The sequence below is a fragment of the Populus nigra genome, chromosome 5 (genome assembly GCF_951802175.1).
Source record: "Populus nigra chromosome 5, ddPopNigr1.1, whole genome shotgun sequence".
Classification (NCBI taxonomy): domain Eukaryota; kingdom Viridiplantae; phylum Streptophyta; class Magnoliopsida; order Malpighiales; family Salicaceae; genus Populus; species Populus nigra.
Window position 1 is genome coordinate 23,795,516 of NC_084856.1, and position 27,268 is coordinate 23,822,783.

The 27,268-nt window shown below is 34.9% G+C and overlaps 3 protein-coding genes, 1 long non-coding RNA gene and 1 pseudogene across 6 annotated transcripts; 1 reads left to right on the plus strand and 4 right to left on the minus strand.

The window, feature by feature from the left end:
- Window positions 1-282: 282 nt before the first annotated feature.
- LOC133694536 (protein NRT1/ PTR FAMILY 4.5-like) lies at window positions 283-2,591 on the minus strand (annotated as a pseudogene).
- A 2,564-nt stretch (window positions 2,592-5,155) lies between these two features.
- Window positions 5,156-6,521, plus strand: LOC133693147 (germin-like protein 5-1). The gene is made up of 2 exons (XM_062114288.1): window positions 5,156-5,490; window positions 5,742-6,521. The coding sequence occupies exons 1-2, from the start codon at window positions 5,367-5,369 to the stop codon at window positions 6,278-6,280; spliced, it is 663 nt and encodes a 220-aa protein (XP_061970272.1). The 5' UTR covers window positions 5,156-5,366; the 3' UTR covers window positions 6,281-6,521.
- Window positions 6,522-7,948: 1,427 nt separating this feature from the next.
- On the minus strand, window positions 7,949-12,509 carry LOC133694488 (glutamate--tRNA ligase, cytoplasmic-like). Its single transcript, XM_062116018.1, has 6 exons — window positions 12,214-12,509; window positions 11,994-12,081; window positions 11,750-11,903; window positions 10,250-11,352; window positions 9,356-9,823; window positions 7,949-8,393 (listed from the first exon to the last, which is right to left on the minus strand). Exons 1-6 carry the CDS (start codon window positions 12,366-12,368, stop codon window positions 8,175-8,177), a joined length of 2,187 nt encoding a protein of 728 aa, XP_061972002.1. The 5' UTR covers window positions 12,369-12,509; the 3' UTR covers window positions 7,949-8,174.
- A 7,019-nt stretch (window positions 12,510-19,528) lies between these two features.
- LOC133694262 (uncharacterized) lies at window positions 19,529-22,344 on the minus strand. 3 transcript variants are annotated; one of them, XR_009842258.1, is made up of 4 exons: window positions 21,077-22,344; window positions 20,389-20,942; window positions 19,992-20,165; window positions 19,529-19,776 (listed from the first exon to the last, which is right to left on the minus strand). It is a non-coding gene; the product is annotated as an uncharacterized LOC133694262 (long non-coding RNA). The 3 variants fall into 3 exon arrangements; XR_009842256.1 differs by having other exon boundaries at window positions 19,992-20,942; XR_009842257.1 differs by having other exon boundaries at window positions 19,529-19,842; window positions 19,992-20,942.
- A 2,178-nt stretch (window positions 22,345-24,522) lies between these two features.
- On the minus strand, window positions 24,523-25,959 carry LOC133693226 (uncharacterized). Its single transcript, XM_062114402.1, has 2 exons — window positions 25,301-25,959; window positions 24,523-24,940 (listed from the first exon to the last, which is right to left on the minus strand). Exons 1-2 carry the CDS (start codon window positions 25,580-25,582, stop codon window positions 24,776-24,778), a joined length of 447 nt encoding a protein of 148 aa, XP_061970386.1. The 5' UTR covers window positions 25,583-25,959; the 3' UTR covers window positions 24,523-24,775.
- Between the last annotated feature and the right edge of the window lie 1,309 nt (window positions 25,960-27,268).

Genomic DNA, 27,268 nt, shown 5'->3' on the forward strand with positions numbered 1-27,268 from the left:
CAATCTTATAAACTTCCAACTTCTGTACTTGACCTACTGAACTCAATTTATTAATTTCTCCAACATGCAAGAAGGCCCGTTCTTCATTATTTTTCTCATCATCAAACAAAGAACAAGTGAAAATGTTAAAAGGAACATCAAACTGATCACCCCAAAACTAGGACAATTTCTGCCAATAGCTCCATTCAGTTGCTGCAATGAGCATCTTCAATTCTTCTTCTACTTTTTGATGTTTTGGGGGGAGGCCGGGGCTTCATTAAAATTGTTAATTTCTTTTTTGTTTTATTTTGTTCCATTGGATTGCTCAGAAGAGGGAGCTTTTGCTTCAGCATCATCCGTCTCCTGTGCGCTTTCTTCTTCATTCCTCTTTGCTGCATTCTGCTCACTTTCCTCTTCATCTGTCTTAGCCCCACTACTTTCCTTGGCAAGAAGCAATCCCTCATCCGAATCCTTCGCTTTTGGCTTGTTATTAGACTCTGTGTCATCCGGTTTATATTTGTACCATGAGGCCGAGTAGAGATAGAGTAAAAAGTTGAGACAGCTGAGGATGGCTAAGAACCAGTAGAACAGATTCAAATTGTTGTAGTCCAACAATTGCCCATGTAACCATCCTTGTCTGCTTGGTGTAATTCTTTTGGTGACGGCATTTATCAGATTCACAAAAACAGTACTCAAGAAGTAGCCGAAAGACAACGAAAGCCAAGTGAATGAAGTAGACAGTGATTTCATGCTTGAAGGTGCCTCCTTGTAGAAAAAATCCAATAGTCCTACGAGGGTGAACATGTCTGCTATTCCGAATATTCCATATTGGAAGGAAAGCCAGAAAAGACTTATGAGATGACCTTTAAGTGCCTGGTCCCTTCTTTTTACTTCAACTATACCAGCTACGGCCATTGAAACGGCAGAGAGAACTAGACCAACTCCCACACGCTGAAGTTGCGTGATGCCTGCCGGATGGCCAGTGAACTTCCGAGCAAAAGGAACGAAGAAGAACTCATAGGCAGGTATGAGTATGACCATAAATACGAGTGGAATTACTGGAACTGATGGGGCAGGAAAATCATGTTTGCCAATTTTGCGATACATATCGTTTCCTTGTTGTACTGAGAAGGTTTGGAGCTGTGCTAAACATGTGTTCATTATGATGGTGCTGCCTAATATAGGTAACATTCTTGTTAGGATCTTCACTTCTTCGACTTGTGTCACAGAGCAAACTTTCCATGGTGCTGGTTGCATGCCTTCAGGAAGAATTGCAGCCTTATCTAGGAATCTGTTCAATAAATTGAAACTTCATCAGAAAACAAACGCTACCTGTCCTGTCTGCAGGCTGCATAACTAATTAAGGAACATGTTGCTTCACTACATCTATGGTAGGTAGACTGGTAGTCATGACTTATGCTACCTGAATTGTTCAGTGTGCTCAAGTTTTTCCTCATAAGCGATGGTTTCTTTGTCACTGATCTCATACAATTCCTCAACCTTTGGCGGCAATGGCAATCGTCGGTTTCTAATGGCCAAAGCAAAAACCTAAATAGGAAGATTAATCAATGAACGAATGTTAGGCGGTTGTGCATACAGACCCTATAATTAAATACATGGAGAGAGCAATAGAATGAATATTAGGGAATACCTGTGCAATCCTGATAAGGGGACTGTCTCCTGGTTGTCGGAGGTGGTAGAAAGGCTTCCCGGCGGCGAGAATAACAAAACCAATGAAGGTCCCCACAGTTGATACCAGAAACCCCTTCCACCAACCATGAAACATGCTAAGATTAACAATGCCCGTGACTCCAACAACAGCTCCGACCACCGTGCTAAGTGTCATCCAATTGAAGTAACTTGCAAGTGCCCTGGCTTCTTCTGGGTCCTTCTCATTGAATTGGTCAGCACCAAGAGCTGGTAGAGCTCCTCTAACTCCACCAGAACCCAATGCTAGCAAACCCAGCGAGAAGTACAACATGTATTCTATACCACCCTCCACACAACTTGCCTTGCCACATGCTGGAGGGTGCATGTTTTTTGCATGAGCTTGAATTGTTATCAACACCAAAGCCTGTTCAAGTAAGCAGTATTCATCGTGGAGGAGATGAAAGCTAAGTTATAGATTTGCATCAAAGAAACTGATGGAAAACTAATTAAATTCATACCATAATCTCAAGAAAGCCGAAAAGTAGAACAGTATGAAGTCTGTTCAAGTAGGCATCCGAGATGAAGCCACCAAGAACGGTGAGCAAGAATGTTGAGCCCATTAAATTTGTTAGAGTGTTGGCTGAGGTTGGTATGTCAAAGTGCATCACTCCCATGAAGTAAAGAACCAAGCTAACCATGTTTGCTACGAAACCCATGCTGTCCAATGCCACCAAGCCTGTAGTAAAACAAGAGACATGAGAAGTCAACACAGGCATAGACATTAAAATTCTTAATTTCCTGAATGGCTAATGATGCTAATACGATTAATTTTCTTGCATACCATACACAAACATGGTAGCCCTGAATCCACCTCTCCCTTTCTTCCCTGCAAGGCCGAGGGGCACGTGATCTTCCTTGCTACCCTCCACATCTCCCTGCATTCACCCACTTAATTTAGGCATGTTAAAGACTCAATGAGTGTATTGATTCATGATTGGCTTTGGCCTGAGACTCACCATGGCGAAGTGAAGACTTGATCAAGAATGCAGCTTGAGACAATTAGAAAGTGCAGGCACCTTATAAATAGAGCACATGACAGGCCTAGTTTATAACGTTTTATGGCATAAGATTACCCGCCTTATGATTCTCTCATTCTATACCTTTGTTGTTTCTTCTGAGTGTAGGGAACTAGAAAGCGAGTTGCATTTTCTGCAAGGTCATTTATCACCCCTCCATCAAAAAATATTATAATTACCAGCTGCTAGCTGATCAAGAAAGTGACACTTTCCAAATTTATCTCCTGATTCAACATGGCAGCATTGTAATTAATTCTTTCCACAAGCATCAAACCACATCCTCTTGGAATGCTAATTAATCTCTTGAGATTGAGACAATTACCGTTTGATGGTCTTGAAAGCTTGCTCAGGAACGAATCTTGGTTGGTCGACGAAGGGAACAAAGGCTCACTTGGGAGTATCAGAGATACCATCTCCAAGTTGTTGACAGAGTTCCATGAGTTGCCTATCCTTGTATTAATTGTCTTCTTCCACGTACAAGTTATCGAACCAATTAGTTCCTATATATGTCTTCTTCTATGCACAAGTTAGTGAACAGACTAGTTATGTACAGTTTGAGCGAAAGATTAAGAAGAGTTAGATTTTCGCATTGGTATCCTCACTATAATCTAACAACGATGTAAAACATTTCTGCATTAATTTCTACCTTTGGTATAGACAATTGCTATGTAAATTGTTCTCTGGCCTAGAAACACAAAAATCTGGGTGCTATGTTGATTACCCCATCATTTTCTACTCCATTCTTCATATCATTTTAGCTCTAGCTGTCGAATGTCCTTCACGTACAGTTGTCTTTTAATGAAGTTGTAGTTTGCTCAAAATCCTATAATAAATTGAACTGATTATACATTATAGATAATTAAAGTAGTCTTTAATGATAATTTTTTACTTTAGCATTTCTAACCTTTTCTTTTTATCCTGGGCAATGGCCTTTAGTTAGGAAAGGTCTAAAGAATGATTTAGGTTGAGGTTACAAGATATCATTTATATAAATCTTTAACACACCCTCTTAAGTAAAGTTTTTTGGACTTGAAACTTGCATAGACTCACATTACCTTGTGTTTAATTTTTATCAAATAAATAGGGATGCTGAGATTCAAACTCGTGACCGCTTGGTCATCAAGGTTTTAATACCTTATTAAATAATTAATTTAACCTAATAGCTTAAATTATTAGATGATTTAAGGTAAAATTGATCGAAGATTAAAGTAAAGTGAGCCCAGGGGAGGCCCATAAGTACAGAAAAACGGTAATAAGGCCGAAGCGAGGCCTGAAAACTAAATGAGTTGAGCGGAAAAAAAGCGTGGAAGATTAAAGGAAATTGGTATAAAACAGGCCAGTAAAATTAAAGATAGCTGGGCTGAAGATAGGCCCGTTAGTGATTAGGCAAAAAAGAAACACATACTATTAAAGGAAATTGAGCCGAAGGTAGGCCAGAAAGATTAAAGGTTTAGGCCGCAATTAGATCCGTAAGATAAGCTAATTGGGCTGAATGGAGGCCCTCCATATTAAAGTAAATTAGGTCGAAAAGAGACCCATAAGATTGACAGAAATCGGGCTAAAAGAGACCCGTTCTACTAAAGGTAAATGGGGCGAAGAGTTGCCCAAAGATTAAAGGAACATGGGCCAGAAAATAGGCCCGTAAGATTGAAGGTAATTGGGCCAACAAGAGGCCGACATTACATCAAAATGGCCCTAATATTAAGGGCCAGAGCCTAAGATAGGGCCATAAGAAAACGAGGAAGGTAAATGGACCTACGTTAGGCCTATAGGAACGGATAAAGGGAAAAGTGGCCCTAAGATTAAAGGAATGTAGGTCGAAGGGAAGCCTAAAAGTACAGAAAAAGGGTTGATGGCCCAAATATAAAAGGGAGGAGGGTTGAAGGGGGGCTTATGAGTACGAATAAAAGGGGAAATGGTCCAAGATTGAAGGAAAAGGGGCCGAAGAGAGGCCCTTAAGAACTAGAACTCGTTAAAAATAAATTTATCATTGGTGTAATGCAAGAACACTGCTGAGGACAACAACTCAAACTAGACAAATTTGATCCTGACTTGGGTTCTGAGTTATTATTCGATGTAACTATCATTAAATTATATTAGGATAATATAAGAGACCAGTTCCATACATGAACATTGAAAATTGACCCGGAAGTAGGCAAACTGTAGGGGCGGGAGAGATGACGATAGCCCATTAATTATCAACTAGTTTTAATACAGCTACAAAATTTATTGCCTTGTTTCGGTGTATGTTTAGCTAGTTTTTGCGGTTGTAATTAATTATGTTTAAAAAATACTATAAATTATAGGTTTTTTTTTCTCTCAAAATCAATTTTTTATTACAATTTAAAATAAATAATAAATAATTTTTGTAATTATATTCAATATAAAAATATATCATACCACATCTTTACCGAATAGAATATTTAAGGCAACTTTACCTACCAATCATGCAGCAGCCACTCTAAGTACGTTTGTCCACCTTTCTCTCCTGTAGTCCTATTCATCCATCTTTTCCCTAATTCAGACACCCTCCCTGCTTTTCTCTTATATTAACTAGTTGTTTTTTCAACCCAAAAAAAAAAACTAGTTGTTTTCCTTTGATAGTTTTCGCCAGAACCTAGGAACCTAGAAAGCTAGCGCTTAGCATCTGCAGCAGCAGCCATGGCAGCTAATAAGGTGGCCTACCTCTCCCTTCTTTATATGACTCTTGGTTTGGTACTAGTGGCCACCGTTTCTGCTGATCCTGACCTGCTTCAAGATGTTTGCGTTGCTGATCTTTCTTCTGGTATTTCTTCTTCCACTATTGTTTTTAATTTCCTTTTGATCTTAGTTAATTATATACATGATTGGTATAGGGTAGGAGAGTTGACTTGTCCAGCCTTTTCCTCTGTTCCTTCCCACCACAATTTCTTCATCTCTCTTGGATCTCACCTTTTTGTCTTTGATTCTGTTTTATTTTCAATTCATTTTCTTGCTTATGTGCTAATGTTACTAGTTTGATAATTTGTGACATGAGATGCTTATATAATTAAACAGGTGTGAAGGTGAATGGATTCACCTGCAGGGAAAACATATCGGCAGAGGACTTCTTCTTTGCCGGTTTGGCTAAACCAGGTCTCACCAACAATACATTCGGCTCCTTGGTCACTGCTGCCAATGTTCAAAAGATCCCAGGACTCAACACCTTGGGGTTATCCATGTCCCGCATTGACTACGCCCCTGGTGGCTTAAATCCACCCCACACACATCCACGTGCCACTGAGATGGTCTTTGTCCTTGAAGGCCAACTGGACGTGGGGTTCATTACCACTGCTAACGTTTTGATATCAAAGACCATCAAGGTGGGCGAGACATTTGTTTTCCCCAAAGGCTTGGTTCATTTCCAGAAGAACAACGGTCAAGTCTCAGCTGCAGTGATTGCTGCATTCAATAGCCAGTTGCCAGGAACTCAGTCAATTGCAGCCACATTGTTTGCAGCCCAACCACCCGTGCCTGACCATGTCTTGACCAAGGCTTTCCAGGTTGGTACCAAGGAGGTCCGAAAGATCAAGTCCAGGTTTGCACCTAAGAAGTAGATGATTGGTTGACTGTATAAAAACACAAGTACGTACGCTAGGTTTTGATTATAAATTAATAAATCTTACAGCTGTGCCTAGCTGGTGTTTTTTGATTGTTATTCTTCCTGTAACAGTTTTTTAAAGGGAGAAATTTGTGTTTGATGGATCATCTAGGAGATTAAATGATTAATCGACATGTAATCTTCTACAGACCGTTCTTCCACTGAATAAAATATCAAAGCATCAATTTGTTGTTTTAGCCAATTATATATATATATATATATATATATATATATATATATATAATAAAACCATGCTTGACAGAGACTATATGTATTTCTCAGATAGATGTATGAAATGTATTAGATTAGACAAGCAGCATGTTTTATGAAGTCAGTTTACGGAGGAAGACTTTCCACCTCAATGCCTTAGCCAGCTAACCCACCAATTCACTTGACAATAATTCAATCACTTGATTTTGTTTGTCCAGTGCTTACATTTCGAGAATAGTTCCATCAAGTTTGAAGACTTGTCTTTTTATTAGTGTTCTAGACTGGATAGATGCCGTAAGAACACACGATTATATGTTTGAAAAACAAGTTCTCTCCATCTTCACCTCCTCCTCACATTACCCTTCTAATAAATGTATTTTGTCATCGCATTAGCCATCTACATGTGGATGTGCGCTGAGGACATGCCATAAGCAGGGAAGGGAAAAGGAACCTGCCCTTGCTCGAGAAAGTCAAAACACAATCAAGTAATTGGGGTGGTTAATGGCTTACTATTTTTAATTAAATCCCACCATTCGCTTTACATTTACCCAATATAAAATAATCACTCGTTACCATACTAGTAAGTGCAGATCATGATAATGCGTAACTAATAAAAAATGTTGATGACAATCAGAAACAACAATTGAGTATGGTCCATTTATTAACAAATCATGAATTTCACCTAATTCTTTTTATATTATTATTTAGCAACGCAGAGTTCAAGTTCTAGTCGGGAAAAAAAAAAATTGGACCATCCTCTCCTTCCATGTTCATGGCACTCTTGCGTGCTGCTTCTAAAAGTACAATTAATCATGGATTAACAGAACTCCCCGAGTTAATGCAATGGCTTAATCCATAAGAAAAACCTTCCTGTCTCATCTCATCATCTTTCAATGCACTAGTAAGTTTCTTGTCTTGTTTATCTTACCTGAAAATGACAACAAGAGGTGATTGTGGTAGGTGTACTCATCTTATTAAAGAAAAGAAGTTGCACATGTGATAGCCATCATCACGCCAAAGTGGGTAATTTTGGAATAACAGGACAGACAATCAAGGCAATAATAATTGTGACTTAATTTGAATCCACTATACAAATGCTTGTCACTTGATCAATGCTATCATGAAGTTCCAATTTCACGCAAGGAAAGAGGGCACAATCCATCTTGTCGCTGGTTTTACTCGATCCCCAGGGCAAGGAATCAAGAACTAAAACTTTCAAGTCTGGAAAGTTGGTGCTCATTAGAGACCTAATCGCATCTGTATACGAGGAACAGTTAAAATGACCAAGGAAGCTAAATTCAATACAAGGAACCACAGGAAAATGTAGTTTATCATAGCGACATTCACCTAGTTAAAAAAGCCAAATCCCATCGGGATCTATACTGCTACTGGATTCAACAAGAACATCTATATCTGAAACTTGGAAATTTACCAAAACCACATTAACTGGTTGAAAAGGCACCATTCAATTCGTACAACATCTATAGCAAGGTAAATTAGTGAAGTATCACATCAAAAACCACAGAACAAATTCATGTTTGTATGTAAAAGGAAGAGAGTCAAAGACTCCAAATCTCATCTTACATAGTTTTAGGAAAAATGTTCAACTCCAAAACACCAGAGTAATCAAATATGAAGGTCTACTTCAATGAGGTTGCTTGTCGGCCATCTGGAATTGCAAACAGAACTATGGGCTTCGAAGGTCTGACAAAAGGAACATCACATCTAAAGTAGCCCTTCCTCTCCAACTGCAATATCTCTCCACGCTTCAAATTTCGCATGTTTGAATCCCCAAGAGCTGCAGTCTCCTTCTTGGTAAATGGGTTAAGCACATCTTGGAAACTTTCTCCCTCCTCCAGCTGCATCAACAAATACAAGCGCCAACCAGCAATTAAAATTTTACATAGCAGCCACTCAGTATGGTTACAATTCTGCTCTCAAAATCTATGACAAGTATAATGTATTATGCAAAACATCATGCCACACAACTATAATGTCTAACTAGATTCTTTTACCATCTATTCCTACCCAGCTTCATCACCACCAAAAGCCCCCCACGCAACTATAATGTCTAATTTAGATTGAATATAAACTGATTTCAATGTGAAAGAGTCCATTACAAGGGTCCATCCCCCATTATATTCATTTTGTGTGCTACTTGTACATTCAACCATAAACAAAATGTTCAATTAAATAGATGCATCAAATGGAGTTACCCATTTCAAAGTTTCTTATGTATTCATTCTACTCTCTTTTCACACACGCCCACAAAGGTGAAAACACTACAAGGCCACTTTCAAAACTTGACATTTTAAATGCATTATAGGTACTGGAATAAATCAACCACTGAAACTCTACATTCAGACAATTAGAGAAAAAAACAGCTCAAATAAACAATAATGCCAAAAAGTTTTTACAAAAAACTGTAAAATAAATTTGAAAAGTAAATGGTCAACATTCTCCAAGCTGGTTTGAAAAAGAATTTGATCCCAAGTACACATCGAGAAGTCATTCAGTCAAAACTACAGTGACATGAGAAAAAATAACTCAAGGCTTATGAAATGATCACCCCATCTATAGGGAAAAATATAATTAGCCATTAGAAGTACAGTATTTCAGTGGCCAAAAAAGTAACAAAAAAGTTAGGAGGATAAAAAAAGAACAAACTCACTCAGAAATCAATAGAAAGCAGAGAATAAAAAACCACCCAGCCTCAACAACTAAGGTTCTCAAAGTAGACAAGTTTTAAACAGACACACAATTGTATTCTTTTAAAAAGGAACAAAACAAAAACTTCCAAAGTCCATAAATGAAGAATTACCTTTTTCTTTGTGATTAGATAGTCAAAGTCTACAAGAGTGAGGCTAACTAATTCACTTGTATCTGGTAGCCAGGTGAGCTTCAACTTTGTGGTCTTGACAGATCCTTCGAGATGCAAGACCCCACTCAAGCATGTGACGTTTCCAATCTGGTCCTTCTCAATTTCCTTCACTATGGCATTTCCCCAATCCATTAAGGTTATTTCTTCATTTACAGAGATCAACTCTGCATCTGCATGGTCTATCCATATCCTATTTGTGTATGTTGTGGCCTTCTCTCCAGCACCCTCATGTTTCTTGTGCCTTGGAATGATTCGAACAAATGGTTGCTTGGGACCATCAGTCAAGGTTAATGGCACCCTATGTTCTTCAATGACAGCAGTATGCCTGGGACACACAGGATCGATAATCTTCTTATTAATTGTCCAGAGTTTGTCCCATTCCATGAGATTAAGATTTTTGGATGCCCCCTGAAACGAAATAGAATTAGAATTAGAATTAAAACTTTAAGAAGATAAAGGGTGAATGCACAAAATAACCTAAGAGTATAAATCAATGGACATATGCTTGCATATGTAGAAGTAAATAAGGAATATTGTGATGCACAAAAGTGACGAGCCTGAACTTGCCATCCTAAGCTGCCTTTTAACCAAAGAATTCAAACAAATGTCACATGAATGAAATTAAGTTCTTTGGTATAATTGGGAAAAGAACGAAAGAATTCACATGTTACGGGAACAACACAAAGTTCTTCAAGGTCCTCGAGCATGTTTTCACTGTCTATTCTTCGAGTAGAATGCAAGTTTTTCATCAAATCTGTATACAGCATCTCATATGGACTATCCAATTAACATCAGAATAGAAAGATGTAAAGACATGGATGCATGTTAGCTTACCTGTTCAAGGATGAATTGCACCAATGCCTCTACTTTCAAACCTCTGCGAACAATTCCCTGTACAGTTGGAAATCGAGCATCATCCCATCCATCCACCTTTCCATTTTCAACAAACCAACGAAGATGACGCTTGCTGAGAATTGTGTAGACCATATTCAACCGGCTAAATTCATAAAGGTGAACCTTTCGCAGTCCCATGTCTGCTTGAATCCTATCATATTGAGCATTTCGATCATGATACTCACTCGATCGGAGTGCATGAGTTATACCTTCTACAGAATCAACAAATGGACATGCAAAATCATATGTAGGGTATATCTTGTATTTGGACCCAATCCGATGGTGAGGAACAGGATTGCAACGATAGTAGACTGGATCTCGAAGAGACTTGTTTGGGTCTTGCATGTCTAACTTTCCACGGACACAGCACTGTAATCCTCTATCTGATCCTGCAATCATTTCCTTCCACAGTTTCAGATTCTCCACTACACTGTTGCTCCTACATTTTGATTCAATGCCATCCATTCTTTCTTTCTGCATTTGCTCGCGTGGTGTATCGTCAACATAAGCTTTACCCTGGCGGATCAAATTTTCAGCCATTTCCATCAGCTGGGGAAAGTAATCAGATGTATGTGTGATTGTTTCATATTTGATACCCAATGTCTCGATATCTTTTAAAAGATTGTCAACAAATTCATTGCTTTCCTTTGATGGATTTGTATCATCGAAGCGAACTATCATTCGACCTTGGTACCTTTGAGCAAAATACTGGTTGAGTAGAGCTGCTTTTGAGTGCCCAATGTGAAGATAGCCACTAGGTTCAGGAGCAAATCGCAGACACACCTTTCCAATTTCAGCTTCTGGAAGATCTACTTCAGATGAAGGTTTGCTGCTTGCTTTTCCCTTTTCTGGGTTATCCCCACTGACAACCTGTTGCCCTTTTGGTTTAGCTGCTGCAGGCTTTACTGAGCCCTTTTTGCCAACATATGTTGACGTGACTTCATTCAAAGCTTCGCTATACTCATCAAATATTGAATTGAACCAGCGTACCATGTTTGGGAACTTCTTAGACTTCCTACAACTCTCCCATCTCAGCCCAGTTCCTGCAAAGCATGACATGTCATATGCATATCGAGAAGGATTTAAGAAAAAAAAATGATGCTTTAAAAACAAAATGAAAAGATAGGAACAATCTCTCAATGCACATAATACTACCAGTCTATTTTGCTAAATGAAATGCTGTAGTTGATGGTAAGTCATGCAATCAAGAAAAATAGCAGCCAAGCCCTTTATTTTAATATTCTGGGACTCTAAGCATAAATGCAGTAATAAAACAGACCAGGTAAAAAATTCAGCTCAACAACGAGATTGTTAAACCCTAAACAATAAAACAATAATAATAAGGCCAACAATTAAGGGATTTTCTTTTCGTTGAAATTTGACACCCACTAGTGAATAAATGCAGTAAATTAAATAATAGAAAGGAATCGGAAGCTTTACCTGCAAGACCGGACCAGATCGCAATGTCTGCAATAGACAAACAGTAGCCCACGAGAAAAGTACGAGTTTGCAGATAATTGTCAATATAGTTGCAGGCATTCTCGAATTCAGAGCCTACAGACAAGACAGGGGTGTATTCGAGCCACTGATCAATCTGAAAAATAGAAAGGCAAACTTCGTTGTGAAAACTTTAAGAAGCAAAACTAGATAAGAAAAAGCAAGAGTGGGGAAGAGAATGAAAAACCTGGCTAGATTCAAATGGGTCCTGACCATATAGATTGGCAACGCGGCCAATGTATCGGAGAAGCACATAGGTTCCTTGCAATTTCAGCCTACCATACATGCATACATACATGAGAAGTTGAGAATGTCAGGTGAACAGAAACAGAGCTAAGCCCTATACATATATATATATATATATCAAAGGAAAAAATTAAGAAAAGATGGAAAAAAGAGAAGGGTACCCATTAGAGAAGAGGAAAGTAGGAAGAGAAGCAGAAGCAGAAGCATTTGTAACAGTGGAGGGAGGAGGAAGAGTGAGAGACGCAACCTTGGCGGCTGCGATGACAGACAATGGAGGAGTGCTATCGGCTCCAAAACAAAAGTCTTTTATCTCCATCTTCAATAATAAACCCTAATTTCAAATCAAATATACAAACTGCAGCGAGCGACAGGCAGAGAGAGAGAGAGCAATGGAAATGAGGAGGAGGAAAGAGAGAGGAGGAAAAAAGATGCAGCAGAGCAGAGGGAGCAGCCAGTAAAGGGTCCAAACGCTAACGCGTATAAGAATGAACCTTATTGCTGTTTATTGACTTTTGGGCCCAGCCTTTCTTCACCACTTCTCGTTTTGGGCTCTTCCAGCCCAACCCAACATCTCCCTTTCCTTAATATATATATATATATATATATATATATATATATATATATATATTAGGTGGCCATTTTTTTGGGTATAAAAATATAAAAAGAAGTAATTATATTTTTTTTAAATAAAAATATTCAGGTAATTGACTTTAATAAGTTTAATAAAGTTGGTTAATTTAATAATATCATTAAAAAATAATGATATCAATAATATATAAATAAAACAATTCAATACAAAATATGAACGCTTTCTAATATTATAGAAATATATCTTTATAATATTTTTAAAACTTCTCAATGATCTTATTTGTTAATAAATTAAAAATTAAATAAGAATAAGATAATTATATAGAAAGAAAAATAAAAAACAAATGAATAAAAAAACAAAATAAAATTACTATTAACTTTTTAAATTGTGACCTGTGTTATAAAACTGACAATGCTATGCATGAAAAAATCATGAGGGTTAAAATAAAAAAAAACATAAAAAATTAAAAATTAAAAATACAATAAAAATAATAAGTGTTAAAATTTCAATTAAAAAAATCAGAAGGCAACAATAAATTTTAAATTTGAGAGTTAAATTGAAAAGAACGAAAACATTAATAAAAAAATAAAAAAAACAAAAACAAAAAAAAACACACTATAAACTTGGATTAAAGAATGAAACTAAAAAAAAAATGAAACTTTCATAAAAGACTCAAGGAAAAACAAATATAAAAATAAGCATCAAATCTTAAACATCAAACATGATTAAAATATATATATATATATACATAATTATTCAACATGTTTTTTACACTAAAAAAAACAAATCGAAAAACTTATACACTTATCTAATTAAACAAATTAATAACCATTGTGTAAAGTAATGAAAAAAATAATTCATCAACAATAAAAAAAAAATGAGAAAACCAAGAGAAAAATAAAGATTAAAATATCTAGTATCACAATATGGGTAATTTACCTGATTAATTAAGTTTAATAAATTCTTTTATCAAAATAAATTTGTAATAGAAAAACACATAAAATTTATAATAAAAATAAAAAAACACATAAAATTTATTGAATAATAATTAAAAAAACAATGTAAGGTTGTACATATGAAAAATTTTATTAAAAAAAAATTAAGAATAAAACCAAATCTAATCTATATAAAATTAAAAAAAAATCATAGATGAATCATACCTGTCTCTTTAAAAATTAAACACATAAAAATAATCACAATATAATTAAAACATATACCCAAAATTTATGCATTTGAATATACTTAAAGCCTTACATTTTAATGGCAAATCAATACATGGCATATTATATTTAAAAATTTAAAGTAAACATATGGAAAAATATAAATTAAATATATTTACATTTCAAAACGACCTAATAACTAATTACATTACAAGTTTTATACAAAAATAAAATTCTTAATGAACTAAGGGCCAACGTAGTGTTGCGAGATCTTGAAAATTTATTCCTCACAAAACTAAGCATGCTAAAAAATATCATGATGTATAAAATGCATTAAGTGAATTTTTTTTAATTCAACTTAACTAAGTCAACCTCTGATTAAGTTCACAGTTCTAAGTTACTAATGATATTAGTTCTCCCTCGGACATCTGACTTATTATCGTGATAAACTTTTCTTTTAGCCTAAAGTTGGGTGTTGCGGGGCGATGTCGGGTGTTGGCGAGCTTTTATGCGTCCCGAGGGGTATTGTTGGGAAGGAAAAAAAAATGGATTTAATTATAAAATTATGATTAAGATTCCGGAATTGTTAACTAGTATTATGATTATTAGGAACTTTATGGTCTGCGAGAGTCTGAGTAAGAGACTTGTTATGCAATGGAAAGACACATTACCTCCAATGCATCTTATTTAAGGTAAGTTGCATTTTTGTTTAATTGTTTTTCTAGGTTAGGTTTCTATTTGTTGGTCTTTTTCTAAAGTGTATAGCATATTTTCTTTTGTGAGAGAGTCTCTATCTCATCGGGTTTAACCCTTACCATTATAAAGTCTAAATTTTAGCATTGCATTTATTTTATATCTTATATCTTTAATACCTAAAGGTGTACTCTATTGTGCAGTTTTACATCCCACGGATATTAAAGTCAACATCTAAACCCTAAAAAAATGATTGATAAAAAGTTTTTGACATTTTAGTCAAATCCTAAAGGATAATCATAAACTGGTTACAATATTTGTTTTTTTCTTTTTTAAAAAAAAAACATGAGAAAGATGCAATTTTTTGTTTTTTTATAAAAATATGCTTGGAAAACTTTTTAGAATTTGACCATATGCATGAATACTTTTTTTGTTTTTTGAAAAGGAAAATTAATTTAAAAATTTTGAGATTTTTTTTTGAAATTTTTTAGAAATATTTCGAAAAAAACTAGGTATTTAATATCCGATTTGTATCTTATAGTGTAAATATATAATCTCATATTATGTAAAATTGATAGGAAAACATGTGAGAAAATCATGATTTTTTAAAAGGATTTTTTTATTTTTTATTTTTTAATATATTATTATTATTGTTATTATTATTATTATTGTTATATGGGTTGGGTCCAGCCCAATAAACTGGGCTGGACCCAATTAGGTTGGGCAAACTAACGACCCAACATGTATGACTTCTTCTTTTTTTTGGTCGGGTTTGACCCAACCCAACCATCTGGGCTAGGCTAGAACTGGTCTGGTTCAACACATGAGTTAATTATTTTGCACCTGTATGTAGAATGAATTAAAGGTGATGAAGACAGGGGAAGGAGAAGAAGAAGGAGAGGGATAGAAAAGCAACCTAGCATGGTGGTCGTCACTGTGATAAGGAGATTTGACCGGGGGCTCAAGAGGTGTTAGCGGAAAAAATGGCGGTCGACGTCAGCTATGGAAGGAGGGAGAAGAAACTTGTAGAGGAGAGAGAGAGTAGTTCACGATGGCTATCTCGGATACGGGGGTGGGTGGGTGGGTGGTGGTTGCGTTGGCGACGCGTGGTGGAGATGGTGGCAGACAAACTGGTGGTGGTTGGAACAATGAGGAAAGAAGAAAGAAGAGAGAGAACTATCTTGGGAAGGCAAAAACTGAAGAGGGCTTATCTCGGCCAACTTTAGACCCGATTTTTTTGATGTTTAGGCCATGAAATTCACTCTTATTTATAGGGGATGGAAAATGACAATCTTGTCTTCATTAGGAAAAAATTCTAACCCTTGATTCGGCTGAAAAGGATCTCAATATTTGGTTTTAAATAGGCATCATGAACTATCAAATTCGATAGTTAAAGACTTTTGAGTTGAAATTTTTAGGTCAGCATCGTGACCTTTGTGTTGTTAATCAGCTTGAACGGACCATATTAGGTTGTAGAGAAATGTTAGGTAATCATTTTGGTTCAAGTGTTGTCACATTTAATGGAGATATGAAACATTAAATGCCCTTGAAAAGTAGTCACATGGACAATTTTTTTAGGGGGAAAAAGAAGACAATGAGCAGTAACCAGACGACATGTCATCTAGTTTTTTATATAAAAAATTATGGCGTTGTTTTAACCTTACATTAGGGATTTTGGTCAAAGTTCAATTTGGTTCTTTGACTTTTGATTTCCTTCAATTTACTCCTGGTTGACTCCAAACTTCTGATTTAATGCAATTTTGCCTATATTGAATTTCAAAATTAGCCTCTAATTACAATGCATTTTTCAGTTTGGTCCTTAATCTTGAATTTATGCAATTTAACCTTCGATTGACCATTAAACTTTCAATTTTTTTCAAACTTCTGATTTAATGCAATTTTGCCTTTGCTAAATTTTAAAATCAGCCTCTAATTGCAACGTATTTTTCAGTTTGGTCATTGATCTTGGATTTATGCAATTTGACCCTCGATTGACCATTAAACTTTTAATTTCCTTCAATTTCACCCTTTATTTCAATCAATTCGGTCCTCATAGTTCATCGCCTTTTGTAAATACATCATTGGCTGCGAATTTATTCAATTTAACCCCTAATTGACCCCAAAACTTTAACTTGCTTGCGATTTTGCCCCTGATTTCAATTAATTGACTTGACAAAAATTAAATTTGGTCTCTTAAAATTCCAATATTCTCAATTAAGCTTAAATTGGGCTTCCAAACTTAATGTTTCACCACTTAAGCCCCTAATAAAATTAATTTGACCATTTTTAAAGTATAATTAAGTTATTGCATCTAATTAAATCCTTTAATTGAACCCAAATCAATTCTTAAAACATAATTAAACTTTATTTTGGCTCATGATTAAATCAAATTGGCCTATGAAAAATTTAATCTTGTTCTTAGACTTATTTTTTATACGGATTTATCAAATAATCATTTAATTTGATCTTGAATCTACATTGTTTTTTTAGTCTTGGGTATAATGGGGTATAATTAGGCTTTGAAGTTCATCCAAAATTGCAGCTTGATTTTCCTATATGTTTGAAATCCTCCTCGGCCTGTTTTTTTCATGTTGGTAGCCTTTATTTTATTTTTTTTATTTTTGAAAAAAAAAGTAAATTTGGGGTATAACCTAGAAATGAGTTATAACATCGGGAATAAACCATAATCCAAAGTAACTAATCTCATTGCCCTAAATAGGGTGTTAGTGCCTTAACTAGAGCACTTAGCTCAACATGCCCAAACCGGGCATTAGTCCCTTAACCAGGGCATCTAGCTCAACATGACTAAATTAGATGTTAATCTCTAAACCATGGCACTTACCTAAATCAGGCACTAATGCTTAAAGTAGAGCATTTAGCTCAACACATTATTTGATATCTCAAGATATAAATCAAATGGAATTTCAATTACATACTTAAATTAAAATAATTAATTAATTGTTTTAAGGTGTCTAACACCAACATGGAGCTTGTGCTCTGCTAGATGTCCTTTACTGTTGTATGGTATCTACAATCTCACATTTACTAGCAAATACATTGTATTAATTTTAATTTCTCATCATATATATTATGTTAAATTCAATCAAACAATTTTCATCTCCCTTAAACAAATCCAAAAAAACTAAAGAAAACTAAGAAAAGACCACAACATAAAATCAAGTCTAAACTAGACAATGGCCAAAAAGATCTAACTATTTTGAGAAGCGGTCCGACCGGTTCTCAAATCGATCTAGTCGTTTCTCAAAAAACTTAACCATTTTTTGTTCTTGATAGCTTTCATAATCGACCATAACCTTTCTTTTTTTGTTTTCCTTTCTAATACTTTTCTATCATAATTTTAAGTTTAAAATCATTCATTACATATATCATGTAAACGAAGTGCAGTAATTTATTCCTCATCGCTACCAATTCATTCCAACACTATAACTCAGAAGATTTTATTCCTCATCACTAACAATTCATTCCAACACTATAACTCACAAAATTCTATCTTGCCAAGCAAAGTTGATAATATAATCTAATTCTTTTCAACCAACACATATAAATATATAACACTTTACTTTAACTTCTTACAATTTTTACACATATACAACAAAATAAGAATTCCCCCCTCCTTTTGTTTCTATACTTAGCCGACAACTTCTTTAATTTATTCTCTATGTTTCTTTTTTTAGAATGTCAACTTTTACATTCATAATAATCTTTTTCACATGTATTAACACTTTTAACAACTAATCTAACATGAACCTAAATTTTCAAATGAAGAACCCCAATTCACCATAACACAAAATTTGTTTCAAAATTGATTTAAACTTTCATCAAACAATAATAAAAACTCCAAATGCTAACCAAATAAAAATTCCTCAAACTTTCTTCTTCTTTCTTTACTTCCTTGAATCTCTTACCAGCCTCTTTTAATTCTAGTGTCTAAATGTTTAAATTAAAAAAATCTCATAAGTTTTCTCTTAATCCTTGGTTTCCCTCAAGTTTTATCTCTAATCAAGCTAAGAAAAATGAAGATTTTTCTTTCCATTTCTTCTTTTTTAATGGTTATATATATAATTTGTGAATTCTCACTACATTTTTTTCTTTATACCTCTTATGTTTTCTAGGTAATATTCCTTGGATCTCAATACCTATTTATACTAGATATTACCTGGACAATATTAAAAATCATTAAACTTTATACAACAACATTTTTTTTTTCTGATATGTTACTTTCATTTAGTTTTTATTTGTGTTTTTGTACTTTTTTTATTTTTCAATCATTTTTATATTTACATTTTTAACTTAACACATAAGCATTTTATTTCAAATTCCCAAAATCTATTATCTTCCTCTTAGTGTAAATACTTAATTTACTTGCTTAACATACTATTTACTTCATAATCCTTATGGATTTATCTAGGGTTTTACAAATGAAGTTGATAATCTTTTTAGTTCTCATGTTGGGTCACGAGAATTTATTTGGTTATTCTCATGTATTTTAACATAAAATATAAGAAGTTAAGAATGGTTATTTTCTTATATCCTTAAATGCATAAAAGTCTTCAAATAGCCTATCATATTTTTATCAATATAAATATTGCGTAAGGGATGTCTATCCCTCATTAATATATTATGCAAGAGATATTTATCTCTCATTAATGTTATAAGAAAAAAATGACGCTTCATTCAAACAACATGATAAGGTTCAAAAACTATATATACCATTTGAACTACCCACGTAAAAGATTCACACCTTTTTTATTCTCTAATATATTCATGCTTTTATTTTCAAAGCATTTATCATACACAACTAAGAACAAATACTCTTGTTCTTAGAATCAAAAGTTTATTCTCTCTTTTATTACAATCTCTTATCAAAAGCCATTAACTTTATCATTAGAGGGTCTCTAAACCCCATGAAAAAGAGATTATTTTGCAAATGTCAGGTCTTTTATTTTTAACCATCAACTTCATAAACTTTGGAGAAGAGAATATTAAAGTGAACGTATGATTACTCACTATTCAAACACTAAAAAAACTAAATATATTGAATTTTTGGAACATCATCAAGTATCATTCAAACTACTAAACAAGCTTTACTAGATTCAGAAGACATCGAGGGGAACATAATTTACCACACAATAAGTATGCACCAAAATCCATTTGAAACAAAAATTTACAATTCAGATGAAGCACAATTACTCTTGCCGTTTCTTCCATATGCTTAAATCCTACTGAATTCCCCCCTCACTAGATTATTGATGGTAGCTCCCCTGAGAAGACCAAGAATACAAGCAGAGAATCGCGAAAGCCTCAGGCATTGGAAACAATTAATCCATCTTAAGAAAAATATTGCTGACTTATCTAAATAGCTCATTAATATAAACATTATTGCATAAAATATGCCAAAATCCAGAATATTAAAAGGAATTAGCTACATTCCACAATCTATCGATGCATATAAGACCACATCTATTGATTACCTTACCTGTAAATTTTTCCGTCTTTATGTTGATTCTTAAAGAGGATGTGATCATTTAATTAAGGACACGGCCCTCGCTACTCGTTTCCGCTTGTATTTAAGCTCAAGTATAGGTAGCTAGCCAGCAACTTTCATGCTGAACGTCATCGAGAAAGAAACTCGTTACCTTGGATAAAAGAGCTGCCAGTTGAACACGTTACTGTAACCAATCAGGATATATACAAAAGCAATTTCGGCATTGCATCTAATTACAGAAACCAAGAATCTACAATCCAAGAGAAGCACAATTACTCTTTCCATATCTACCATGTGCTTGAATCCTTCTGAATTTACCTAGTCTATGCATATAATCGTACATGAAATCTACATCCAAATAAACAGTAGATGAACCTAAGAGTCATACCTAAAAGCACATAGCAAAGTCGTACTCATGTTCAAGTTCATCAATCATACTAAAAACCTTCAACACTGATGCACCCAAAAGCACATGGCAAAGATGGACTTATCGGGGTACTGCGCTGTCAGCACAGAAACAAGAATAACCCTCAAACTACTTGACTTAGCGGTTGTGTTTAAAGAAATAAGAAAAACATCATGTCTATACATTAGAAAATAATGTATCCTTTGGAATAAAAATCATTCTTCTCAATCAATGATTTCAACATGTCAAAAATTCCATCGCTCGTACAAAGACCTTAACACTCATTCAACCTAACAATTCAAAGGCATTGATCAGGAGTGATCATGGAACTGTGCTGTAAAAATCAAGAAGTAATACTCAAATTACTTGACTCAGTCACTGTATATAAAGAGATTGAAAAAAAAAAAAAACAAAGATGTTGGAAAGCTCTTCCAGTATTGCAGAGGACCAGAATGCTCTAAGCCACGCCCTCTAAATATCAATATCCTTCTGAAGCTCCCTAGCCTTCACCAATAATTGTGCCTGAAATTTGCATCCTGAGAAACAATTGATATTGAATTGTGTAAGATTCCCAATATATAGTTTTGTCTCTCTCTCTCTCTCTCTCTCTCTCTCTCTCTCTCTGTATGTATATGTGTGTGTGTGTGTGAGTGAGTAATCTAGAAAGTACCTTAATATTATATCATAGAGCTGCTTCCAACTCCAATTCTCCATCCAAGAGGTAAACAGTTAGCATAGCAGCAAGAAGCAGACAAGACCGAGTTCAGCAATAGTAATTTGTTCAAGTTGATGGCAAGCAGAGTATACTCTGGACCTTTGAGGGAAAACTCAAGAATAAGAAAGGAGATTAATATATATTCTTAAGGCACAGCAGAATTGCCAGTGAATGAAATCAAAGAGCAAAGCTTTTAAAAGAGTGTCACAAAAGAGGTGGACCCATATGATCAATCTGCAGTCTTTTAGAAGCTAGCGGGTAAAGAAGATGAAAACAGTAGTAGTAACAGTAGTGGTGGTGGTGTTGGGTGACAAGATGGATGAACATAAAATGATGAGGTAGGTGGAATCAGAAAGTAGAAGTATGTTATAAAGAGTGGGGGTTGCATTGTTTGGAAAAGAAATCATTGTTTTCAATCAAAGATTTCAACCGGTCGAAAGTGAAGTTAGGATTATTGGGGTCGCTTGTTTGAGACTGGAGGGTGGCTGATGTTGAAGAAGATTCCAAAGTAGGGGGCTGCTTAAAACAAAAGAAAATAGGTCTACTAATCTTACCTGGAAAACAAGCATTGCCAGAAACAGCGGCAGTACTTGAAGAAGAAGAAGATGGAGAAAAAGGGGAGCTTTTTTTATAGAAAAATTTGTTGGGGTTATTAAATGGAAAGAAGAGCACTTTGGTTGGCTTGTTGAAATCAATGTTTCCACCACCACCACCATCACCACCGGATGATCGATGATCACTAGTACTGTAACTTTCTCTGAAAGAAACATCTTTCTTCTTCTTCTTCTTCTTCTTATTGGTCACCATAAACTTATTCTTCTTCTTCTTCTTGATGCAGTGGTTGCTGGTGGAAGTGAGGTGCGGTCTATTTTCTGCTTGATCTTGAATATCGTCATCTTTTTTAGAAATATTCAGCCTAGTATCTGACACAAACATAGACTTAGGTAGTGTGTATAAATTTAAAAAGTAGAAAGGATGAGGACCGGACCACGTTGTAACTCCAATATTATTTGTCTTGAATACTACTATACCTTGTATTGTTATTGCAAGAGGAGAAATAGAAGGATTAAGAATGAGAGAGAGAGAGAGAGAGGAATGAAAGACAACACTGGTTGATTATTCCAGTTGCGTGTATGTAAATGACAATGAGAGAGAGAGCCAGGGAGACACAGGAGAGGAGAGGAGAGGAGAGAGAATGTGTGGTTGGGAGTGGGAGGCAGGTGGAGGTAATATCGTTCGGCTGAGTTGTGGCTTATCCATCACTTGAAACGAAAGGATATTGCCCCCTGACATGACATCTTCCGCCCTTTTACTTCGTTTTCACCGACTCACCCTCACTCTCTTACCACTTCAGAAACAACAACGACAACTCGTCCTCTTAATTTTATTTTTTTTTTATTTGTTACAATTGAAAAAAACAAAAAAAAAAAACAGAGAAAAGGAAAGTGCTTCCTCCCGCGTCCAGATGTCATAAAATAGAGTGCTTTCTTTGCCTAACACTACCATGCATAGTTACTAGACTGGTCCGACAGGTGGTTGATTTTGAAAGACCTGGCTGGATTGCCAGGTGACCTAGCATAAACCTTTTTTTTCTAATAAAAAAAAACCAAAAAAATTAAACTACAAATACCTAGATGCATATTTTTTTTTATCAAACAAAAATATTAATCTACAAACACCAAGCCTCGTATATTTTTTTAGAGCTGCAATAAAAATTTTAGGCTGATATAAAATAATGATTTAAGTTTAAGAGTTAAAAACAAATTACTATAAAATATAAAAATGTTTAGAAAGTATACATATTGACTCATGCATGAGGGGCAATTGAAGATTTTCTATTGTTCAGTATAATTTTATACACGCAAGCTTTTTAGTTTTTTTGTTATTAATTACTAATTCACATCAAATTTTACTATATAAAAATTAAAAAAATATATTTTTTTAATATACAATTGGAAGCACATTTAGAGCATCTCCAATAACAAATACTAATGAAAGAGCTAAACGGTTAATATATTAATTTTTAAATAGTAAAAATATAGTTTTTTTTTTAAGGTGTGCACTCTAATGAAAAAATGCTATTCTAACGATCCATTTATATTTTCCTGGACCATGAAACCTTGACCGTTTTAAAAGAATTACCGTATGGTTCAAAAGAGGGAATGGAAAGGAGGCAACAGGTTAATCCTGGACCATAAAAACTTTGACCATTTTACTTTGAATAAAATAAAACAGCAATTTTCTTTCATCTTCTACCTTCAGCTCACGCCACACGATTTTCAGCTCAGCTCAAAACCACCTATGGCAGCCAACAAACTTTCCCTGGCAGCCAACAACGAATGTGGTATAAATTTTTTTATTGGAGAATATAAATTTTTTAATATAAGATAATATTTTTTATTAAATTTTATTATTTACAATATATATAATTTAAATCCATGTACATTATTATTTTTATGTGATTTGAGATATTAAAATTTTACCCATGACGGATTGTAATAATTATGGTAGCATGGTGAGCTTACGGCTTTCACCTGGAGTAGGCCATTTTGAGCTTAGGCTCGACGCGCCATTTTACAAATAATATCCCGTAGATTGGTGAGGGCTGTGCTTTTTATCTTGTTAGGAACAAGTTATGATAAAATACATCGAAATAGGTATAATGGCTACTTTATGCTACTAGGAAGGTTAAAAACACAGATACAACCTATTTAGTTAAAAAAAAAACAATTTACTATTTATAGAACTCATGGCATTTCAGTGTTCAAGACACAGGAGAAAAAAAAAAAACAAACAAATACTGTTTTCCGCGCCCTTCATGCTAATTAATTAGCACAAATAGTGTATGGCTACAGTGTTCTGGTCGTACTGATTTCTATCGGATCGGTTCCGGTTCAAAACTTAAAAATACATTGAACCAGGCCTGACTCAGTAAAATAAAAAATAAAAATTATTTTTTATTTTTTAATTGTGTTTTATTAAAAAAAAATTAGTATTTAACATTATTCAATGACACTGTATAAATTATATAGAGATCGCTTGATGACGAAACATTTATAAAATTTGATCGCAATTCCAATTTTATTACTGATTATATTTTACCTGATATTGTTGCGTGCTTAAGAAACAAAAAAAAACTGTAGCCCTTGTCGTATGTATTTTTTACGTGATGGAATTGTAAATAGTTTAATGAAACAATAAAAAATATTTTATAAAAAATATTATTTATTTCATGATATAATAACAATAGTTAAATCTATAATATTTAAATTAAAAATCATCAATATTAATATAAAATTTTTAAAATTATTTTATAACCTCAATTTCAAAAGTATTATTAACCAAACACATTAAACTACTTTTTTTTAATCTCAATTTCAACCACAGTTTTACCAAACATATATTTTTTCAAACCAACCTTAACTAAAATTAACTTTTATAAAATAATTTTTTTCAAGTTACAACCACAACAACAACAATACCAAACCCACCCTGAAAATATTTATGATACTAGCCGGCTTTCTGTTTCAACTTTCAAATAATGGAATCTTATCTGGGAGAAGAAGACAGGGGACAAAGCCTTCCAAGATAAGTTATTAGGCCCATTTTCGATATGACCATCAAGAGCAAAGCGTGGCTTCTCCCCCCGGGACCCTAGGGCCCAAAACTGATCATCCTCATGGCTATAAATCTTCCTTCATAGTCATCTGCTTCTTCATCTGAGTGAAAAGAGGCCGTGACCAGAGAATAGCCCAAGAGAGCCATGGCACGTATGAATAATGAAGCAATGAAAGCCAATAATGTGCAATCATAGCTTCGCTGGAAAAGAAGATGTTTTTTTTTTAATTATAAAACTTAAATTTGAAATTTGGAAACATTAATGTCAGTGAGCTGTAAAATATTTCAATTTTTATTACAATTTACATCTAATTCTTTAAACACACGCCCACCCACAATAATCATCCCGTAAAAATCAAACGTAAAACACAAAGCGATATATATAGAAAAGATGTCAAATAAATCACACCAATTACTCTGTCTAATTTGACCAAACAAAAGAAATCAATCTGCCTGATTGCTTGCTCACTTATTCTGAATCCAACATGCATATACTGATATACGTGCTTGCATGGCTTAAAATTCCATTAATATTTAAGCAAGCTATCTATGGAGGCAAACCTGCAACCCAGCAGTCATGAATAGCATACGGTTTTTAAAGCTCAAGTGAGCCACAAAACACCGCCCCTTCTTTCTTATTTCTGATCTCTTCTTACTCCTGGTCAATATTGCTGGTGTTACAGCACTCTTCTCCACCTCATCCCTTTCTGACTCATCTTCCTTGATGGTTGCCAGCTTACTCTTGAGTATTTCTTCTATGTCTCTCATCGATTCCGTTCGCAAGATTCTCTTGCTTGTGCAGTCCGGCACCACCCGCCACATTTTGCGATATGCTCTCCTCATTTTCTTGCTTTAAAAATTATGACTCTTCTGATCTCCTTGAACATCTATGAATGTATCCAAATATGAATGCTTCATCTCAATTGTATTTATATTTGTGTGGGGCCGGATACTTTTCTGCATTCACAAGTATGTGACCATGGGCCACCTCTGCTACTTCCAAGCTATAAATTGAGGGGATTGGAGCTGCAGTTTTGGTTGTAAAGGTGTATATGTTCCTTCCTTTACAGTGGTGGTTCAATTATACTTTCAGTTTAACAACTCTTGCCACCACCACCTCCAAGTTTATTCAATTGCTCATTAACTAAGTTCACTTGCTTTTCCTTGATGGAGCATTTGTCGATCCATTTCATCACAGCATAATGTGGTTTGATTGCAGCAAGACTTTACATCCTGATTTTATTTTAAATTTTAAAAAAATATTGATAAGATTTGTGTTTGCGTTAGTGGAAATGAGGGAAAAAAAAATACCAAACTGCTTATCCTGACATATAGTGAATTGTCACAATCCTCAAATCCAAAGAAATATTAATTCGTAACTGTATAAATTATATGATGGAAAGATGGTATAGTCAACCATCAAAATTAATTAAGAACAAATAAAAATTGCCACATGACATGATGAAAATCACATTACCTTGAATCAAAATATGTAGATGCGTTGGAAAGAAAGAGCTGGATGATTCTCATGAGAACCAGGCTGGAAAAGCTGCGGCAGAAGGCAGAAGCAAGGAAACAGCAGCAAAGTCAGGAGGTTGGAAGAACAGTCCTTTGCGGGAAATAGCTGCTATAGGTCGGCCAAGAAGGCTATATCCTTGCGGAAACTGGAGAGGAAGAGAGAGGAAGTGCTCTACAAGGGAAAGGAGAAAGAAGGTCCAGAAAAAGGAAGAGAAAGAAGCGGCAGAAACAGTGTTGAAGGCAGCGACTCAACCTGGCGGAATTAGGTCTCTTGTAGCCGACCTACTGCAGCTTAGAATCCCCTTTCCCGCAAGGATTGTTCCCCTGACTCTGCTGCTGCAAATTCTGCCGCTGCCTTCACAGCCTGATTCTCATCTTTCCCTCCCCTTCAATAACTTCCTTGTCCCCAAGGTCAACTTCCGGAATTAAGAAGTGATTCTGAAATTCTCCAACCTTGTTTTGCAACTTTACTAACGAAATCAATTTTTTTTTAACGCTTTGTTAAAGAGCATAAGTTCCTGTCTACAAAATTTCCAATAACAAGGTGGTAATCCATTCACAGATAGGTGAAATTCGTGTTTATATTCAATATCCCTCTGTTAAGCCTGAATAACACATGTCTGCTGGTTTCCGGACCAAGTATATTTGGGTTTAATCACATGTTGAGCTTAAACAAATATAAGATTGGCTAGGTATTTGATCCAACATTCTTGGTTTAGCTACCAACTGAGAATAAACGAACATGGGTCTAGTCATTAGTAAGTTGCTTAACTCAACATCCTTGAATCATCCATGTATTGAGTCTAAGTTAATGTGGATCCGACACGTTGCTAAATCAAATATCATTGAGTCAGTCATATGCTAAGTTCAAATGGGTATGGGTCCAGTGAGCTGCCATATCCAATATCCTTTGGTCAGCCACATGTTGAGTTCAAGTGGATATGGATCTGGCAAGCTAATAAACCCACTACCTCTAGGCGTAATTGTGAGCTAAGCCCAATTAGTTTGGTG

Coding starts and splice junctions, on each gene's coding strand:
- LOC133694488 (XM_062116018.1), bottom strand. CDS start 12,368: ATGGAGATAAAAGACTTTTGTTTTGGAGCCGATAGCACTCCTCCATTG. Junction 12,082..12,213: donor ACTTTCCTCTTCTCTAATGG/GTACCCTTCTCT, acceptor CATGTATGGTAG/GCTGAAATTGCAAGGAACCT. Junction 8,394..9,355: donor ATCTAATCACAAAGAAAAAG/GTAATTCTTCAT, acceptor TTGTTGATGCAG/CTGGAGGAGGGAGAAAGTTT.
- LOC133693147 (XM_062114288.1), top strand. CDS start 5,367: ATGGCAGCTAATAAGGTGGCCTACCTCTCCCTTCTTTATATGACTCTT. Junction 5,491..5,741: donor CGTTGCTGATCTTTCTTCTG/GTATTTCTTCTT, acceptor ATAATTAAACAG/GTGTGAAGGTGAATGGATTC.
- LOC133693226 (XM_062114402.1), bottom strand. CDS start 25,582: ATGAGGAGAGCATATCGCAAAATGTGGCGGGTGGTGCCGGACTGCACA. Junction 24,941..25,300: donor TCATGACTGCTGGGTTGCAG/GTTTGCCTCCAT, acceptor CTTCTTTTCCAG/CGAAGCTATGATTGCACATT.